At 42.0% G+C, this 19,828-nt stretch overlaps 1 protein-coding gene across 14 annotated transcripts in view; it reads right to left on the bottom strand.

Annotated features, from left to right (window-relative positions):
* Positions 1-2,858: 2,858 nt before the first annotated feature.
* rapgef2b (Rap guanine nucleotide exchange factor 2b) overlaps positions 2,859-19,828 on the bottom strand; it is a 75,947-nt gene continuing 58,977 nt past the window's right edge. For 5 of the 14 annotated variants that reach the window (XM_040010081.1, XM_040010084.1, XM_040010091.1 and 2 more), the window contains 22 exons: positions 19,261-19,397; positions 18,300-18,458; positions 17,628-17,780; positions 17,184-17,348; positions 16,781-16,888; positions 16,496-16,699; positions 14,944-15,052; positions 14,401-14,677; positions 13,634-13,791; positions 13,352-13,366; positions 12,726-12,966; positions 11,939-12,322; positions 11,577-11,788; positions 10,531-10,654; positions 10,055-10,078; positions 8,687-8,913; positions 8,125-8,292; positions 7,490-7,639; positions 6,908-7,109; positions 6,270-6,799; positions 4,978-5,393; positions 2,859-3,459 (listed from right to left, as the gene is read on the bottom strand). In XM_040010081.1, the coding sequence (XP_039866015.1) occupies positions 5,026-5,393; positions 6,270-6,799; positions 6,908-7,109; positions 7,490-7,639; positions 8,125-8,292; positions 8,687-8,913; positions 10,055-10,078; positions 10,531-10,654; positions 11,577-11,788; positions 11,939-12,322; positions 12,726-12,966; positions 13,352-13,366; positions 13,634-13,791; positions 14,401-14,677; positions 14,944-15,052; positions 16,496-16,699; positions 16,781-16,888; positions 17,184-17,348; positions 17,628-17,780; positions 18,300-18,458; positions 19,261-19,397 (4,115 nt within the window). In that variant the 3' untranslated portion in view covers positions 2,859-3,459; positions 4,978-5,025. The remainder of the gene's footprint in view (positions 3,460-4,977; positions 5,394-6,269; positions 6,800-6,907; positions 7,110-7,489; positions 7,640-8,124; positions 8,293-8,686; positions 8,914-10,054; positions 10,079-10,530; positions 10,655-11,576; positions 11,789-11,938; positions 12,323-12,725; positions 12,967-13,351; positions 13,367-13,633; positions 13,792-14,400; positions 14,678-14,943; positions 15,053-16,495; positions 16,700-16,780; positions 16,889-17,183; positions 17,349-17,627; positions 17,781-18,299; positions 18,459-19,260; positions 19,398-19,828) is intronic. The other 9 variants (XM_040010085.1, XM_040010088.1, XM_040010094.1 and 6 more) reach the window with 7 other exon arrangements.

The following is a 19,828-nucleotide window of genomic DNA, read 5'->3' as shown; positions in this document are numbered from 1 at the left end:
AACTGAAAACAACAAAAATAGAACTGAAGTTAAAACAGGACGCACAGCTAACATTTTCAAACTTCTGAACCACCAGAGTCCCTTCCAGTCCCCTTGGAAAATAACTAATTTTATATAACGCTGCCTGCCATTGTTGTGTTGCTGCATGCATTTCATCTTTCCATTTTTCCCAAATCAGGAAAAATATAAATCTCAGCAGTTATCATGAACAACGAAGGGATGTCTCAGTTTCAAGAGAAATAAATATAAAAAAAACCACAAAAAAACCCGCATCATTTCCACAACACTGGTCAGATGTATTGGCATCAATTTACTTCTCTTATTATGGGAACTGTAGAACTTTATTAGAAAATGAAACGGCTAATTGAAGAAACGAATGAGGAATCAAGTAAATTAGAACACCAAGAGAAAAATTAGAGTGGGGACTTGCACTATTCTCAGAGTAACAAGATAACACAAAACAAGTACATAAAAGCAAGAGGAGACTTCAATATCTCTTTTATTAACTCTGACACTCTGTGGTCAGATAGAAAAGGATGAGCGTTACACTTTTCAAGTTGCTTCCATGACTTGTGCAAACACTAGACGGCATCTGGAGACAAAAAGGGGAAAAAATCCTTAGAAAGAAAAATGAAAAGAAAGACATCTAAATGCAGAAGAAATGAATAAGTGAATTTAAACCTAGGTGTTGATTCTTTATGCAGTTTTATTGATTCCCAGCTTCATATAAACTGGATGTTGAGGCATAAACATAGTACATTTGAACAAAAATATAACCAATATTTACAATTATTGTATTAAAAATACAAAAAACAACCGATACGTACTCCACCAATTGTCTTTTTGAAAGACATACAGGTCAAAGTAGTACAAGAAAGAATGAAGAAAAGAAATTCATCACCAGCTAAATGTACATTTCTCACTGACATCACACATCAAACGGAGTAGCAGTTCTACCTACTACACTTATCTTTACGCTTGTACATTGTTGTGCAACGCTTTGTTTTTTGAACTAGGACTCGGCCCGCTAATATGCACATTATCTTCAGAGTTGAATGAAAGTGAATGATGCATGTCACCACTGTATTACAAACAAATTATTAACAATCCATCTGCAACCATTACAAAAAAAAAAAAAAAAAAAAAAAATACAATAACAAAAGAAACCCTAGGAAAAAAATGATTAGAGCGAAGTCACAGAACACAGTGGAAAACACTGCACTCATTCAAAGACTGATCAATGTGATCAGTGCCACTCTGAAGAACAACAAAAAGTTTACGTTTCACAAGTGGATTCTTAATCGTTTAAATTGGCAGCCTTGGATTAAAAACAAAACAAAACAAAAAAAGTACTTCATTTGTCAACTACCTCACCGGAGTCAAAGAAAAAAAAAGATCAAAACTTTCAGTCGCTTCCATTGATGCTGAGATATGATGTAAAACTGGACGCAGGCATTAGCGATATACACACAGCATCCACTGAGCTGATGTCTGTAACAGATGAGGAGAGTTTCTGAGGATGTATCTGGCAGCACGACAACAGAGGGAGGGAGGCAGGGTCGCTCTATGCCGAGACAAAAAGATCTACTATACTGTAACACAGTCTGGTAAAACCACCTGAAGCCACAAACAAAACCCAAAAAAAAAAAAAAAATGCCCGACTTCCTGGTTCTACTTAGTGTGTGTGTGTGTGTGTATATATATATATATATATATATATATATATATATATATATATATATACAAAACACACACACACAAAATAAAACAACAACAAAAAAAAAAAGCCAGGGGAAGTATCTTGAATAAGGCATTTCATTCCACTATTGCTTGATTCAAGGCTTGCTCTTGAAACAAGGTGATTCACATTGGGGACAACCGCCGAATGAAATGTTTGCAATCATGGCATCATAAGGCGCTTGGACATTCATGAGATGTGGCGTGTGTTTGTGTCGGGAAGAAGCCAAATCTGAATTAGTGGATATTTTCATTTGGAAGGGAAATGGGTGTATATTAAGACTATTACAAGATCATGTTGCAAAGGTAGAGTCACACTGGCAGCTTTTAAAACAAAATCAGCCCTGCTGCTGGTCTGTGATCCTTTCATCAGTAAAAATAACGGAATGAAAGGCAACTTTTCTAATATTAGTGCTCGATTGCTGCTCACAGTTTGTACTATGATTCTTAGATTTCTCGATTTAGCTCGCTTGTGTGCCTCTGATGCACTGTAGAGACCAACACCGTTAAGCCTCATGTGATTCCCAGTGGGTCATCTCTGTGCTTTTTCCTATAATCGCCATCAAAAGTCTCAGTGTAAAACAAAGCAACTAGATGATACAAAGACTGAGATATTTCCAGACACACTCTGCTGATATGCTTCACTCATACCCTGTTATCCGGGGGTGTGGGGGGGTGGCAGCAAGCATCTGGTAAAATCTGATATTGTGCTGAAAGTGCTAGCTTTTGAATTAAACTGTGATTTTGTTTATGCTTGGGTATGCAAAATGTATTGTGTGTGTGTCTCTGTCTGTTTGTGTATGTGTGCACGTTGGTTCTCCCACCTGAGTCCTCCTCCTAGCTCTTTGATTTAAACCAACAAGTGATTAGCTTTCATATGTGACATGAGATAATACTGGATTCAGAGTTCAAACCCTCAGCAACAGATGGGTCATTTCAGTCCAGGCAGAGAAATTATGGGCTGACTTGATTTCTCTTTTCGGTCCCCCAGAGTGCAATCAAAGAAAGAAAACTCAAACAAACAAAAAAAATCTAGTGGGAAGTTGAAAATTAAGAGTCAAGTCAACCGTTTCTCTCTGTCTTCAGCATTAGTCTGTTTTGTAGTTTTATTTGTTCTTGGGTTGGTTTTTTTGTTGTTTTTTTTTTTTTTTTTTTAGAAAGTAGAAAATGAGAAAGTGCAGATGAAGCTCAACACGTCATGATGCTGTGGTGTCAACAGCAAGGTCTGGGATTTTGTTAGTGGTGGCGGCGGCGGTGGTGGTGGGCAGTCTTAAGAAGTCAGTCCTGTTTGTAACAGTAATATTTATGTGGTTTTGTGTGTCTGTGGCTTGGGTGAAGCCCCCCCAAAACCCAGTGCCAGTCAGGGTTCTGCAGTCTTATTTTTTCCAAAGTGCCAGGCATTTTTTAAAATCGTCTTTGACCTTCTCTCCATCTCTTCTTCACAGTATTTTTATCTTTTTTTTTTGTTTTGTTTTTTTGTTTTGTTTTTTTGCATGCAGGGTCATTCAACCCTCCATGATGCTTTAAGGCGGAGGAGGGAGATGAGCAGAGGAATCCACCAATAAGGAGGGAGAATCAAGTGGAGGAGGCAGGCACATTATGTCACGGATGAGTCTGTTTGCCTGTCTCTTTAATCCTGCCCACCCTGAACAAGGGGCACTTCAAGTTACTGCAAAAAGATGTCCACTGTTGTCCCTCAAACCGCTGACACCTGTTCATCCTCTGTGGAGAGAGAAACAAAGATAGGCATCGGTTACCTTGAATGAATGCATGAGCTAGAATGTAATAAAGTTGAAGAGTTAATGAGGTCAGCAGTGGCAATGCGTAGAATGAAAACCTGCCTGAGACACTGCTCAGGAAGCTTTTACTTAATGTAATGCCAACAATATTACCAAAGAATGCCATCATTTTTCTGATCAGCCTTAACTCACATCAATCTGAAGTTTTCGAGGGAAGTTTTCAAAGCTTGACTAAACTTGTTTGATTGGACACAAACACCGCAGTACAACAGTGCTGCTCAGTCATCTGAAGGCAGACTGTGGCGTTTTCGAAATGTAAAGCAATAAAGGATTTTCAAAGCATTTTCTCCAAGCGCATTTGGCATGGTGCTCGGATAGTTTTGCCTGAGATACTGCCCAGATAATTAACTTGCTGATGCCAACTCTGCCATGGAGCCATGTTAGATTGCATGGCAGATGTCACAGATACATTCACTACTCCAACACTTCACTTTGCTGTCTTCCTGAAACCTCTGACATACGAAGCCAAAAAACAGCTTTAACATTTCCATGTGCTTTATTTAAGCTTCCAGTTGTAAATGTCCTCCACTGGAAATGCACTGCAGTATCTATTTTTAACAGGTTGGAGATGATTTGTTGACATCGGGATTTTTTGTGTATATTAGCGGCAGGAAATTTTTTTACTGTTTCTCTCACCGTTTTCCTTCCAATGGCCTTCTTTGAGTCATCACTCTCAAAAAGTCTGTTTGGTCTGTTTCAGTTCCAGTTCTTGATTTCTTGCATCAAATCATGGATGAAATCAAGGACAGGCAGCTTGTGGGTGGGGAAAAAGGTTCTAAAATGTCAATTTTGGTAAAATATTTTCATGTTGCGTGTCAAATTTCTTTTTGTGGCTGCTTTTAGTGTGTAAACAAACAGCTGTTTATTAGGCAGGCATACTGAACTACCTAAACTAAAACCTTTTTTCAAGCTTGCACATCAGCCTTTCTTTAAACTAGCCTTTCATGTTAGTCTATACATTTATTACTTAAGTGCACATCTATCCACATTTTGATCTTTCTTCGCTACACCAGACCACTACAACGACACACAGTATGTTCAGAGTCACTGCAGGCGAGTCAGGGGTGTGCTGGTGCAGGTGAATGGAGGTGCATGTTTTCAGGCACTGACTGCATGGGTGAGAGGATCCTAACACCGTGTCTGCTGATGAATGCTGTTTGGACACGGTGTGTGAGAAAGTGAGAGAAGAAGAGCAGAATGCGTGGTGGCAGAGAAGTAGTGAGTCTAATCCAGTAAGTATGACTCATGCATGATGACATATTGCGGGTAAGAGGTGAGGGTCCCACTCCAAATCAAGACTTTCCAGATCAAATTTAATTTCCACTGACTTTTGGAATTTGGAGTGGGACCGGTGCTACTAGTGCTGTGGGGGTTGTATGCATCTCTGCTGACATGCAGGTTCACTGGTGTGGAGGGGGCAACCTGATAAATTAGTTTTTACCTGCCTTGGGGAGTCGGGCCCTGCCTGATAACCCCCGTACACACACTGTCATGGTCTGGGAGTCTCTGGTGTATGCTGTGCCACTGGCTTCCTCAGAGCGACTAGTTTGGAAGACAAGGACTCACCCTCCTCTTCCTCTTCAGGCTCTTGCTCCTCGGCGGGTGAGCGAGTGCGGTGGAGGCCGCCTGCCCGGTGCTTGGCCCCCTGGTGGGCCTGGTGGGAGTCGGGCGACTGGGTGACCATGCGCGAGCGCTGCAGAGCCGTAGTGTAGTCTGGTGGCCGCCGGCCTGAGTGGGTCGCTGTGGACATGGGAACAGACTGGGCTGAGTGCTGTCCCTCAGCGAGGTCAGAGATGGTCAAGGCAGTGTAGCCGGGGGGAGTCGGGGGAGGCTCACGGTAACGGCCCTCTTTTCGGGCTGAGGGGATACAAAAGAGAGACACGTGATGATGTGTTTTATGAAGCTTTTTTGGCAGCGACAGCAGAAGATGACAAATCAAAAATTAAGGGAAAAAGAGGATGAGATGCAACATTTAAAGATGCTGTCATTAAATGTTACCATCTCAAATCTGGACTGCTCTGCTGCACAGAAGAAAAACAATCCTTCGATAGGATGTAGGATTACCTCATAATTTTGGATCTATGCCCATTTCATTCTTCTTTTTTTTTTGCCAAGAGTTAAATGAGAAGCAATCTGGGAACCCAACAGCTATCCTCTAATGATTTGGCCTGTGGGTTGACTGATATTTGGGCCCCATTCAGCGCAGCCAGTGGACATCGCGGCCAAAATTCTGGACCCGAGTCACTGTTCAGGAATGAACAACAAAACTGTGAAAAGCAAAATGCTAGCTGATGGTTTCCAGATACATTTCCCTCTTGGTCTTTGCGGGGACAACCACAGCCTGCCCAAACATCATTGGTTAAAATGAGCTGGATTACAAACTAAAGCCACAAAGACATTTGTTTGTTTAATCCAATGTTTCTCAAACTGTGGGGCAGGCCGCAATAATGAGACACTGAGCTGCTGCAGGATGAATGTATAATGTTTAATATTTATATTAGGACATGCCAGGAAAGAATTCAGCACCACTGGAATCTGTACATTATTTTAGGTCTAAAATGTGTTATATAGCAGGTACGTGTAGGTTTCTTTGTGAGGTGCACAAACTTGAGGAGTCTCCTCATGACTGTGAGGTAACAAAGACTTTAGAAAGTCACTGCAATCAAGTCAGTAAACAGTCCGACTCGTAATGGTGCATAAAAAAAACAAAACAAAAACTTAGCAGTCACTCACAAAGGCCGCCTTTATTTCCGACAGTGATGGGTGATGGAGATGGTCGGCCGAGCTGCTTTGCCTCCTCTGACCCGGTGGATGTGATGCTACTTGTTTCTGGGTCGGTGCTGACGTCCTTTCCTCCTCTCCTCTTTATGGTGCCGGTATCCCCCTCGGAGTCCTCCCCCCAGTATGCTGCTGAGGACGAGGAGGAGCTGGCAGATGCCCAGCTCCCCCTTGCCTGTGCTGCCCACAGTGCAGCTGATCCCCCTAATATGGCATCTGGCCCGCCAGGAGGGAGCCCTCCAATGCCGCCTCCACTTCCACCACCGCCAAAGGCCAAAGTTTCCCAACTACGTCCTTGCTGCATCGTCTGGATATTGTCGTGGGAGCCAGAGGAACAGGACGTCCAAGAACCGCGGCCGCTGTCTGCAGCGTCGAGGGAAACACGGTCTCCCTGATCCTGAGTCAGTTCCTCTGAACTGGGTGAGGAGAGTACTGTATGGCCGCCAGCATAAATGCCCCGACAGTCCTGCATTGATGAATATGACCTAGGATATGATGTTTAAAAAAAGAATAAAAGATGACGACGCTTCACCTCAGAAGGGAAAAAACAAAACAAAACAATGATTCACTTATCAAGTTCTCAGTAATCCTACCCAAGACTGTACTGATCGGGGTCAGTTGTGGCTCTTCGTTCTAGCCTTGATCCTCCAATGTGAGAATCCCCGACTACTCCGGAGTGACGAAGTCTCCTCTCCTCCTGGGCCATGTCGAAAGAGGAGTTACTAACGAGACTGGAGCGAGAGGAGATCTCACTGTGACCAGAGTCTGAGTAGGTGTCTCCCATCCTGTTGTAACCTGGAGGAGCGAGGAAGAAGTGGAAGACGATACATTTATGTACTTGCAGTAGATCAGAATTTACAGTTTTTAATTCATAGTCATTGGTAAAAGTAGCGCGTGATTATGAGAAAAGCATTCAAATTCTAAGTGCTTATCTCTGTTTTTACACAACTTAAACCTGGCTGACTAAATTAAATCCATACAGTATCTGTTTTATAGTATAAATCAACTCTTATTCACGTATCATCTGTCAACTTTAATATCATATTGGTCTCTCATACTCTGAACAATGAGAGCCATCGTGCAGTACATAGTGGCAGCCACTAGGTGGCAATTGTAGCTCACCATGACTGCAGACTGGAGAGTGGTGTCAGAGGGAGGGAGGATTATTGGCTTACCCTTCTTGGGCGAGCTCTGGGGGGAGGTGGGAGGGGAGGAGAGCTGGGAGGAGGCATTGGACATGGTGTCCTCTGGCTGCCTCCGGTGTCTTTCGCTCCCCTCCTCTGAAAGAGCGAGGATCTTCTTCAGAGACTGCGGGGAACTGGTGCCTGTGGACATTTGCAAAAAGATGAGCAGAATTAACATGAGGAACACTGCCAGTCCCCAAGGGTGCTGGGACGCTAAGCAGCATTGTCTGGGATTTTTTTGCATTTGCTTATTGCCAGCCAGCCTCTTGGTGGCAGCACTGTCACAAAGAAGCTGAATCAGCCATTGTCTGCAAATAAAAAGATGAGGAGGACAAGGTAATAGGAGCATGTACAAGGACGAGGGAACAGAAGATCTATTCAGAATGCTGTTCATGCAATCATGCACCATTACTGTATCCACCTGTACGGAAAGCTAAACCAATTAAAAAATAAAAAGATTCAAATCCCAAGAATTTTACCTTCATAACTATTCAATGAATGTTCACAATCATAAAGCTTTATTCTAGAATAACACGTATCCTATTCTCTCAATGATGGGAGGGGGAAATACCATTAAACTCAAATGATACTTGAATACTGACGGTTATGGGTAATCTTCATCTTACCGAATGGTGGCAGATCCTTGACTTGCACTTTCTTTCGAGATGGGTAAAGGGCCACAGCGGGGACCTGGAGAGCTTGGTTTCCTTTGGCCAGCTGACCCCTTTGTTGACTCGCAGCTCTGGGCACAACTGGAGAAGTGTCTGGTCGTTTCCCACCTGCATTTTTGGGCACTGAGTAGTGGGAAATAAGTAAGTAAGTTACATTTAATAGGTAATTGTGTTAAAAAGGGCTTAGAAGGAAGAAATTTGCTCTTAAGACTTTTGTATCGATCAAAACTGAGCTGCACGCCTCACAGAGTCTCTCTGACCACTACTCCCCAGTGCAATAACAACAAAGGAGGTTTGGCATCAACAATGAGGAAATTGGCTAAGTAACTCAGATTTTTATTTCATGCCAGTGAGTCCTTGAGGATCTGATTCTGAGCAGTGAAGTATGTGTGAGGGTATGAGTATGTCTCAGGAGAATTGCGCTCAAGCTTCGATCTTTTGTAACTTCACATTTTCCCTATTAAATTCCCCAAACCCCAAAAACTGAAAGAAAGAAGAAAAACTGCAACAAACTCACATGTGCTAATGGAGGGTTCACACTGTAGGGAGAGTGTCTGAAGACTCTCCTCATTCGTTTCCAGGCTGAGGTTGGACAGGTACTGTTTGACCTTCCTAGCCATCTGGGCATCCTCGTAAAGCTTTTTGGCGTTTAGGAAGGAACTGCGTCGCACCCGCTTCTTGTGCCCACCTGTCTGTGTGACGTCAAGCACGGCGGCGTTGGCGCTACCCTGACTTAGCGACCTGCTTGTGCACATGAACATAGAGAGGAACAGAGACGCACAAACAAGAAGACAAAAAAAGGTGTGGCTTCAGACTGTAAATGACTCGATTTTGAAGTAAAACTGTATATTTGACACTATGAGGCTACATAGGGAGCGTGGTATTTAAAACTCGAACATGCAGAGACCAGCTTTAGTCATTTCTCCCAACTCCAAAACATTCCAGACATTCCAGACGGCAGAGGGAGAGGTTGAGCGATGACGGCTGCAGTCAAACAACAGGGCAGTAGAAAGAGGGGCTAGAGTAGTGCAGTCATAGTTTACATTTCTGTGGTTTGAGTCAGAGCTGGTAGTAGTAGTAGTAGTAGTGAAAGCATGTTTTTTTGCACATGGTCTCAGCCAAACAGCACCCTGGCAGTCGCCTGTGGTGTTAGTCAATGAGAAGCCACATTTGTTCTCGATGGTGGAAATAAATTTATCACGTTTCAATAAAACATTTTCAAGTAGTACCTTATAACAACAACAAACCACATTTCAGAGATATTATTACGAGACAACAATCTCACAGCTACAAGGCATGGATGTTGTATTTACGAGATTAAGGTGCTAATCATGAGCTGCAGATGTCAAACTGCTTTCTTTTGTTTTTGAGTGAATGAAATGTAAATCTGCATGTTTCCCATTAAATGTTGGCTGTGCACAATGGTGTCCCATTTGACCACAAGAATGTAAAGCATGTTGCAGAGTATTTCAGTTCCAGAATCTCTGGCTGTTTGGAGCTTTGATAAGCAGATCGACCATCAAAGACAGGCAAAACTTTAAAACAGAAGCTGCATGCATTTTGTTGGGAAACAACATATCAGAAAAAGGTCACATTTGCTACTTGGAAGCTGGATATAATCCTTTTATTTGTCACGCGTGTGTTTATCTCATGTCGTAAACAGTATTCCAATTATTCCCATTATTTACTGATTCTCAAATAATTCACTATAACCTCATGTTGGCATATGTGACCTTTGTTCCACTGAATATCCATAGGTTAGCGTCAAGCAGAGTTAGAAGGATTTAACTCAAAACGGATTTAACTCAAAAAAGCAGGCAAATCTGCAGGAAAAAAAGGGTGCATGGTGCAGAGAGGGCAAAGGTTGTAGGGTCACCAAACTTACCCTAAACTTCTCCATTTCTTCTTCCTAGAGGGTGTGTGCCATGAGCAGAGAAGCATGGAGGGCAAAGGGTGGATGAGTTGAAAGAGAGAGAGGAGACAAAGCTTAGGACAGGAAAGACCACCAAGATCACCAAAGAGAAGCAATTTCACCAACAGACCCACATGAAAGTCAGCAGAAAGGAAATCAAATGGTAACACTCGACTAAGAGGAGACATGATTAGACAAAGAGACTTTCACAGAAGCACTGAGCACATCTTATGCCAACAATGTGTACAAGGAAACAGTTGCTAGACGAAGCAGTTGTCAAAGAGAACAGCTGCTTAAAGGAAAAGCGTGAGGCAGGAATTGGACTCAATCTACGTGAACCGGCTAACCCCACAGAGCTGGTTAGTCAGCGCAGTGCCGGCTGGTCCTACAGGGAGAGTGAAGGGTCCTTGAGAATCTAAAGATCTGACTTTGTTTCCTAAATATCTTACCTTGTTCGGAACATAAGGGCTGGGTCCATGTTGACAGACGCCATGCGACCAACATGGCGAATTTCTTTGGCAATCATCCGCAGCTTTTCAAAGTTCACCAGGCCGTCCACTTTAGAGTCATTGCCTGAAAAAGCCAAAGAAAAAAAAGATCAATTACAGAGTTTAAAAACTACAGCAAGTGACAGAGGACTACGGCGATAAATATGGCTAACCGTGAAGCATTTTTACCCCTTGAAACAATTAGATTCTGTTTGTGGTTACTGCATTTATACAGCAAATCAACACAATTTGTTTTGAGATCACTGGTGGTCTGTACATAAAGAAGTTGGTCAGAGAGGTAAACTTAAAGTTATGGATAATTCCATGTATAGCAGATGATAGGAAAGCTAACTGCAATATTTAAAGAACCACACTGAAACCAAGAAGCAGTTACCTACTTATAGTTGGCTTTCACATTGAGAAAAGCTTACATGAAAAACAGCCAGTTGTCCTGTATTTCAATAACAATACACACTTTTTAAGATTAGAAATATATATAGTATATAAATGGGTTGTATGTGTGTGCATGCCTGGGTGTTCGACTTTGCAAAATGGATTGTTATTTAGGTTGCTTTTAAATGATAGGTGATAATGCAAAAGTGTTTGCCTGCAAACCGATAGTAAGAATAGTTTTTTGTTTTGTGTATGATTGAGCGCTAGTGTGGACTGCTCTTGAATCTGATGCAGTGCAGTGGTGATTAAACTCTGTGGGCCTGTGTGCATATTGGCAGTTTTTGAATAGATTTTGAGCTGGAAACTATCAGCAGTATCTGGCAACACTGGCTCCTTTCAGAAAAATTGTGCAGAATCTGCAGCTGTGTGTGTTGTGTAGTGTCTAATATAGTAATGTTTACCGAGTGAAAGATCTGAGCCAAACAGATATAAAATAATGTAAAAACACTAGAGTAAATCTGCCACACAGGAACTTTGCAAAAATACTGCCAATCACAAAAAATTGAGGGAATCCATAATTATTTTATAAAGTCGGTTGTTTCATTTTGTTTTACCTTCATGTAGAAAGGTGAGGTCCTTCTTGATGACAGGGAACAGGGGGATGATTGGTGGCTGGAGGTTTTGATTGCTGAGGACATTCCTGTACTTGGCCATGTTTCTTGAAGGGTCGAAGAGGTCCTGCAGGTCCCCGAACAGTTTCTCATATTTGCTTGGCAACTTCTCCCATGTGCCTCTTAGTCTGGAGACTGGAGCCAGGTTCAGACCACTATAGGGAAAGCCGTGGCAGTGAATATATAATCAGTACAACAATTTGTACAGACATCACAACACAGAAGAACTTCTCTATATTAATATGACTTAAAAATATGACCCAAAATGTAAAAGAAATCAGTTTATTGCACATTCATTGTCTCACCTGATGATTGCGAACATGGAGCTAAAGTTCTTGCACTCGCGACAGTGCAGGGCTATCTTGATGAAGTGCTTGATGATCTTCATGCGTTTTAGCTGGTTCGGTTCCCGCGTAACCTCAGTGGCCACCCAGAAGGTCTCGTGGTTAATTGCCTCCTCGAAGCGCTTGAGGCTGACAGAGCCAGTCTTTGAGCGCAGCTTGAAAAGGTCATCGATGTATTCGGTGGGCTCGATGGCGCAGAAAAGTTCAAAGGCCCGCATGGAGAGTTGCGTGGCCACCTCCACAGTGCTGAGCTGTAACAAAGAAATCTGTCCTTCTCGAAGGAGGTCCTGGGCATCCTCATCGGAACATAACGTCTCTGTCTCCATGTTGCTCTTTAAGTAGTATCTGATGGAGGAAGATGGATTGCAAAATACTGGTTAAACATTTGCCATTTTTTCTCTCTGTATCCATGAGAATTTTCTGCTAGGACTGTAAAAAGCTTAGGATTTTTTAATGCTGTTGATAAAACAATGAGTTTTAATCCACTGGGATCTTGAAAAGATGAACTGAGGTCAATCACTCCATCCCAATTCATTCTTATTTATCCTTTCTTTAATAAGGATGGTTTCTTGGATTTAAGATGTTTTGTCCTACTTAAACGGCAATAAAAACTATACTGCACATCACCATCCATGTAAAGGAGACAAGCAAGGAATGGTGGAACTGGCCTTTTCAAACCCGTCTTTATTCCTACTCTTTATGTACTTTTGATGTTGCAGTTTGAACATCAAGATAAAGAAGTCATTACCTGCCGCTCAGCTGAATCCTGTCGGCTAGCTTAGAAAGCTGATCTGGTAACCGTCTCTGCTTGATGACGCCCTCAGGTGTGACAGACACCTCGCACAGTGAATAAGCCTCCGGTGCAGCAGTCAGGGCGAACTCCCTGATAGCCTGGGCCACCACTTCTTTAGCGGTTGTGTCCTTCCCGATCATAATATACCGAGACTGCTGGTCCGCCTTGAAGACTCGCAACACCTGGTCTGACATATCTGGGAGAGACAAACAATGGTAATTGTGGTATATGTTACCATCGTTCTCCTGAAATCTGAAGAGCTTGAATCCGATTAAGAAACAGTGATTGATTAACTGATTGACTGTCAAGCTTTATCAAGAGCTTATCACCAATCCCATGCCCGCAAAAGCCACACCAGCATCTTGCAGATCAGATAAATCTCCATGAAAACATATGAGCCCAGAGGAAATATAAAATTGCACTGCTGTTTTACTGAATTAGCTTTGTACTACTATGACTCCAGATTAAGCGACTGCACTCTAACAGATTAATGTCTATAAGTCTGACATAAAGGTTGAAAGCACTGCCAAAGATATGATTTGTCCAGGAGAAGCAGAATCACAAGGAGAGACGATACTTACTCATTATCAATGGGACTGAAAGGATATAAACAACATAATGGACAGAAGTTAATATAAAGACCATATTACTGTATTTTTCTTGTTTATTTTGTGCTATGCGTGAGCAGTGGAGGAACAACTGTTTAGGTAGCTATTTTATTATGTTTAGTCATCTGACACTATTTGAGTGAGCGGTTCTTTGTTTGTTCCCCACAAATGACATAATGCCAGAGTATTTTTGAACATTCTAAATGTGTTGATGCCACAAACTTCCCGAGCTCCATGTAGTGGTTAAATACACACCAGGCTGGTTGTTGAAGTCGAGGATGCGGTGGTGTGACTGCAGGAGGTCTGGGTTTGACGACGAGAGGTTTCCGCTGACTGGCAGAGCTGGTGGGATCTGTTTGGACTGCTTCATTCCCACTATGCTGTCATCCTGTGATTGGCCCACGCAAACGTCGCTATGGAAACGAGAGGGCGAGCAGAGGGGAGTCTGTTATAGATAGCAGTTCTGTCAACAACAGGCAGAGGGCGATATTTGTGTTTGGAAGAGAAGGAGGATGAAAACACATTTGGCTGTGCAGTCCATATGATGTATTCCATGTTAATTATCCTGGAGTTTCACAGCAGTGAAAGCAAAGGTTATATATGGTTCAGCTAAAAGACGTTTTCAATGGTGCCCTGTGGGAAATGGACACCTGCTCTCATTAGGAACTAAATTTATATGAACAAATACCTTTTCTTTCTTATCTGCGGCATTTCAAAGTAATTCTGATTCAGCCTTGCATTTGATTGGCAGACTGATAAAAATGCAGGTGCACGTTGCATAACCGTTCAGAGCAACATGTCAAAGTGTCAGGAAAAATCAGAAACGAAGTTTCTGCATCTAATCAGCTCCAATCAGGAGGCTTTGATTTCCTATTGATATTAAAATCACAGAGTTCAGAGTCTACTGAATATAAATGCTGCACAGAGTCCTAAATATTTATTTCTCACTGAAATCTAGACATGCAAAGCTGCTTTTATTGGTAATTAAGTCGTGACAGTTAAAAGTAATGAGGTCTTCTTACTTGTATGGTTTAGGGGGCAGGATGCTGGTGAGCGTCTTATCAAAGATTTTCTTCAGCTTGTTGCGTCCTCCCACTGTGTTGGTCTTTGCTTTCTTGCTGACCTTTTCCAGACTCATCACCTGCTCCACATCCACCGCCAGGTCGGGGATAGAGTAGCGACTGGCCTTCTTAATGTCCCCAATCTTTGGAAGGTGGGGTGCCCCATTCTTTCGATCATGTTCCTCCTCACAATCCAAATCATGGTCGTGTTCTGGCCTTGTTAGCAGCTCTTTAAACACTAGACAGGTGTGTAATGTAAAAGAAAAAAAAAAATAAGACTCATTAAAGACACTGTAGCATTCCTACATCTACTCTCAGATCTTAACCTTTTTATTAGTTTATCCACATGCTTTTTGTTCAGTAATAAGCTTTAACATTTGGACAAGTCAACAAAAAAAAAAGTGATTGCTGTTGACATAACTATAACTCTCTCTCTAATTGTCATAGGATCACCAGTGATTTGGTGGATGTTGACAAGTTATCATAACTTATAATATGCTTTACCTAAAAGGTTTGTCTTCACAGTTATGGACAAATGGGTGTTGTTCTTCAGAATCTCATTGGCTTTGCTGAGCTGGACATTCTCAAAATTCTGTCCATTGACCTCCAAGAGCTGCAGGAAAGACGGAGAAAGCCATCAGCACAATTTTAAGCAACTTACTGTACTAAAGGGTTATACATCTGATCGAGAACAGACTGAGGAAAAACAATAGAGCTGATTATGTCAATAGCGTCCTGTTTTTCTAACCCATAAAGAAACACAAAAATTATGTTGTGGCTCCAAAACTGGGACCTTGACATTTTGCATTCTTTTGTTAACAACAAGAAGAGCAAAAATAATGAATTGAACACACTGCCAGCTCCTTGTTAGAAAAAGAATCATGTCTAAATTAGCACCTTATGCATAATTATTAAAAATCCAACCTCCTGGTGTGTTTGATGATCATATCTGGCCCATGGATTTAAAACACAAGAACATCATTTGACCACAGAGTGCCTTTTAAATTCTGACAGAACTCCAGCGCAGGAAGTACTAAAACTCATCTGTTATCACCACATCAGGCCAATTTGCAGGCCGCGTTATATCACTGCAAATATTAATCTCTGAACTATGCAGTTTAATTAGATAATAAAGAGGCCCTAAACTCCCAAGCTCATGCATGTTCTACAGGATATAAATATCATCAACATATGGTTTTGACATTAATAGGACTCTTCCTTTTCATTTCCAAATAGCCCTGTCTTTGTCTTCATAACCTGACCATTGTATAGGTGCCGGATATTTGCATTTAAATGCGATCATCTAACTGAGCTGCCACTTCCTCTTTGGCAGAAGAGGAAGTCACCTTTAACCGTAATGGACATACAGGCCATCATCTGCTCTTGTGAGGCCAGTAAATGCTTACTTTTTCAAAGTCAAACTACTCTTTCAGGATCAGGAGTGATTAGCGAGTTCACTACTGAGAAGATGATAAAAACCAATAAGATTAATACTAAAGCTCTGAAAGAGCAGGTACTGGGTGAATGATGACATTAACTACAGCTGTATAAAAAAGAAAGTATGAAGAATATATGAGAGAGAGAATGTTTCCTTATGGATGTCAGTTTCTCTGCTTCCTTTTGAGGAAACAGCTGCAGGGGATGTTTGGAGTCAAGAGGGCTTAACTCGCATCCAGACGCTCTCAAGATGGTTTCAAGGATTAAGGGACTTTGCTTAAAGCCCTAAGGACTGCAGAGTGTGAAAATAGTTGAGCAGTCAAGTTGTGAGGAAAAAAAGCCAACACAGGGTGCCCAGAGCTACTGGCAAGTTCAATTTGAGACTTTCAAAAGAGGCCTTTTAATGCTAGTTAGAGCAAAATGTAAAACCAATTTCACAACAAAAATTTACTTAAACAGGAAAATTGAAGTGTTAGTCTGCACAGCTGTAGCCTACAGAGAAAAAGTGTTCTGCAGCTAAATGAGCTTTGAATAAAAACGGCACTACCAGGAAATGTTCTGCTCAAAATTTAAAGTGTATGATGTTGGTAACCTTAGAAGAGGGAGAGAACCAACTCACTTGATCTCCACGCTTAAGGCCAGCTTCTGCTGCTTTGCTTCCAGGCTCCACAGCATCGATGAAGATGCGGAAACCTTTCTCCTGACCTCCGAGAAGGCTGAATGCCAGTGGAGAGTCCCTGGACGGCTTGGTTAGTGTCACCAGCCGTGGCTTGGCTTTAGCAGCACATGCTATGTTTAACAGTCTTAGGTGCCCACACATTTTCTTAAAGAAACACAATGAGGACAATGAATTAGAAATCTGAATTAAACATTTTTTCCACATTTCTTTATATTTTACACTTACTTCTTTTTCCAGATTGTTTTCAAACTCTTCCAGAAAGCGAGTCATGGCAGGGTCACCTTCAAAGTCATTGAAGTGATTGTTTACCCACAGCAAGACTACCCGTGTAACCTGGAGAGATCACATGATCGACATGCACACACTCAGTCGTGTCCAAAGATTTCATGAGGAATGAGTGTAGAACTGTTTATACTCTAAACCTACTGACAACTAATTAAATACAAGTTCAAAAGTCAAGTATGTCTGAGGATTTTATGTATGTGAATCCAACATGTCTGAAGAACATTCAAGTCTTTCAGAATTCTGTGAAACGAGATAAATTTACACCACGTCTGTGAGTAAATGGACAAAGTCTGGCTGCCTAAAGTGTATCTGAACAGATATACCAGAGTCCTGCTGATCATACCTTGTCCCTGAGACTTGGGTCGTGGAACCACTCCAGGAGCTTCTTGCCCACGACCATGGGGCTTGAGAGGAAGGTCCTGTAGGTCAACAGGAAGTCCTCGATGTATGTAGGGTCCACCACTGAGTGCTCCTCTACGAGGTGCATGGTGAGACGCTCCGGTGTGCCCTGATGTTTAACAGAAAGACATTACAAGTGAGTGGCAGATCCTTAAGATGACTGCAACTGCAACTGAAATGCTAGCCTGCTTTACTCTATATGGAACCATGTACTAGATGGAACTCCTGCTTTATTAAAAAGCCTTAAAACTAGCATCAAGTACATACGGCTCACTGTGTTTACTGAGGTCATAAATCAAGTGTGAAATAAGGCCATCTTCTAATGGACTTCTTTTTTTGAGATTATGGGGTTTAAAGAAGCGCAGGTTAATTGATTTTTAATGGTTACCTTGATGACAATGTGCCCTTTCCTGGTGCCGGTGCGGTCGAGTTCACGGTGTTCCTTCACCATAACAATTTCTCCTTCCTCCTCAACCTTCTGCATGTTCTTCTCCACCTGGTTGAGGATGCAGCAGTAGTCCTGCTGGGCTATACACACAAACTGGACACAACAGAGAAACTCAAATTAGTGGGTGACTGAAAGAAACTTGTAAATTTACATTAATTACATATGCTTAATAGTATTCAAACACAATAACTGGAAGATAAAGTGTTAAAGTAATATAACCTATAACATCTGATGGCATAGCAACCAAATGAATACATAAAAATAAGATACTCACTAATTAATGGGAACAATTTTTTACACCCCAGCCACCGACTTTAGCTCAGAGTTAGAAGAAAACCTTATGATCTTCCTCTTTTCATGAGCTGGCCTATTTTCTTTCATAATAGCTGCTCCACACGTTTAAAAGGATGCTATTGCCTGCAGCAACTTTAGGTGTCACGAGTGCAAACACTTTCAGCACAAGTGGGTCACAGTGGGATTTAAAAACTGAACATGGCAGGGTTTGTACCCATGTTTGTCACATGGAAATGATGCAGAAGAAACTGACCTGTAAACCCAGGCAATACATTTGACCAACACCTAGAGCAGGAGTACTTAAAGTGAGGCTCTTACCTGGCAGTCGTCTACTTTGGTCTTCATGACACCTTTCATGTATTCTTTCTCCATGGTTGGTGACACCCCAAAACTATTTCCCATGCACAGGATTTCTGTCCGGCTGTCAGGGTACGTCACCTCCACCGAACCGTTCAGGATCACCGACCATGAGTCCAGCTGGAGCCATAAAAACAATCACAGAGGTCAGATCAAAAATAAATAAATAAAAAAGAAAGAAAGAAAACAAAAAACTAATACACTAACAGCTTCACACATCAGATTAACTTCAGTATAGTAACATTCCCAACAGCTGGTGTCCTTTAATGAGTCAAAGTTATTTATCAAAAAGAACCATATGTAGCGACTACAAGGGGACTGTTGCACTAACAGATGGTTTCTTATTTTCCTCAGAGGAATACAGCAAAAGCAAGAGGCTGTTGGTGCTGCCCAGGAAAAAAACAAGACTTAAGAAAGAAAAAAGGAGTTTCAAAGTATTATTAGTAGGGGCACATTTAGGTTTAATAACAATAATAAGAGTATTTTCAGGATTTTCTGTAAAGCTGCCATTGTGGTTTCCTTAACCCTGACAGCAACAATGCACTCAATGAACCTTAAATTATTTATGACTGGACATTTACTAATGTGGCTAGGCCTTAAAGGCATCCTATTGTATGGATGTATTACGGCGAAAAAAGAAAACTGCCACTGAAACAGCGTCCTGAACAGAGAGATGAAACAACTGAGGCCTGCTTTGGGCGCCTAAAGGATCCTAGAAAGACCCGTCGATAAGCAATGCCCACTATTCAAGTTTAATAGAGCAGAAAAAAAATATCAAATGGACGAAGAAAGATTCATTGGTGTGAAGAGGTGAGACTAAGGTTCAGTACCCACACACATGCACGCACGCACACATATATGAATTAAATTTAACAATCACAAGACAGGATTTACGTGTGCATGAGTATGCACCAACACGCACCTCTTCTCCATCATTGAGAACGATGGTGCCGGCGCGTTCGACCACAGCGAAAACCATGACAGCGCAGAGTTCCCTCCTCACTGACATGGTCATGTTGGCAAATGCTGGCAGTTGATGCATGAACTCCAGTAATTGCTCTGCGAGAGGAACAAAGGAGAGACAGCAGAGGAGTTTAGGAAAGGCATCAAAGAGACACTTGGAGGAGAGAAAGAGGGCGGGCAGCGTAGCGTGCACCTGGCAGGTCTGCACTGCCCTCAATCCAGCATCAAAATGGATCATCACCACAATTATATCAAGCCAACGGAGAAATCATTATGTGGACAAGACAAAGCCAAATATCAATTCTATTGATAAAAACTTTAAGGCAAGCGAGGAAAACTGCTGACAATTCACTCAACGACCTCTGTGCGACTTAAGGGAGTTATTGAAGACAATGAACCAGAAGTGAAATCATAGTGGGTGTGCTGTCAGGGAGGATCAGGCTTACAGCCAACTGTCCTCACACATCTCCATCCAGCCATGAACAGACATGTGCATCCTTCACAATGTGCTTTTAACAGATCTTAAT

This window comes from Simochromis diagramma, unplaced genomic scaffold, assembly GCF_900408965.1.
Source record: "Simochromis diagramma unplaced genomic scaffold, fSimDia1.1 OVJJ01000585.1, whole genome shotgun sequence".
NCBI classification, from domain to species: Eukaryota; Metazoa; Chordata; class Actinopteri; order Cichliformes; family Cichlidae; genus Simochromis; species Simochromis diagramma.
The sequence above is the reverse complement of the archived record's forward strand: the minus strand, read 5'-3'. Positions and strand labels throughout refer to the sequence as shown.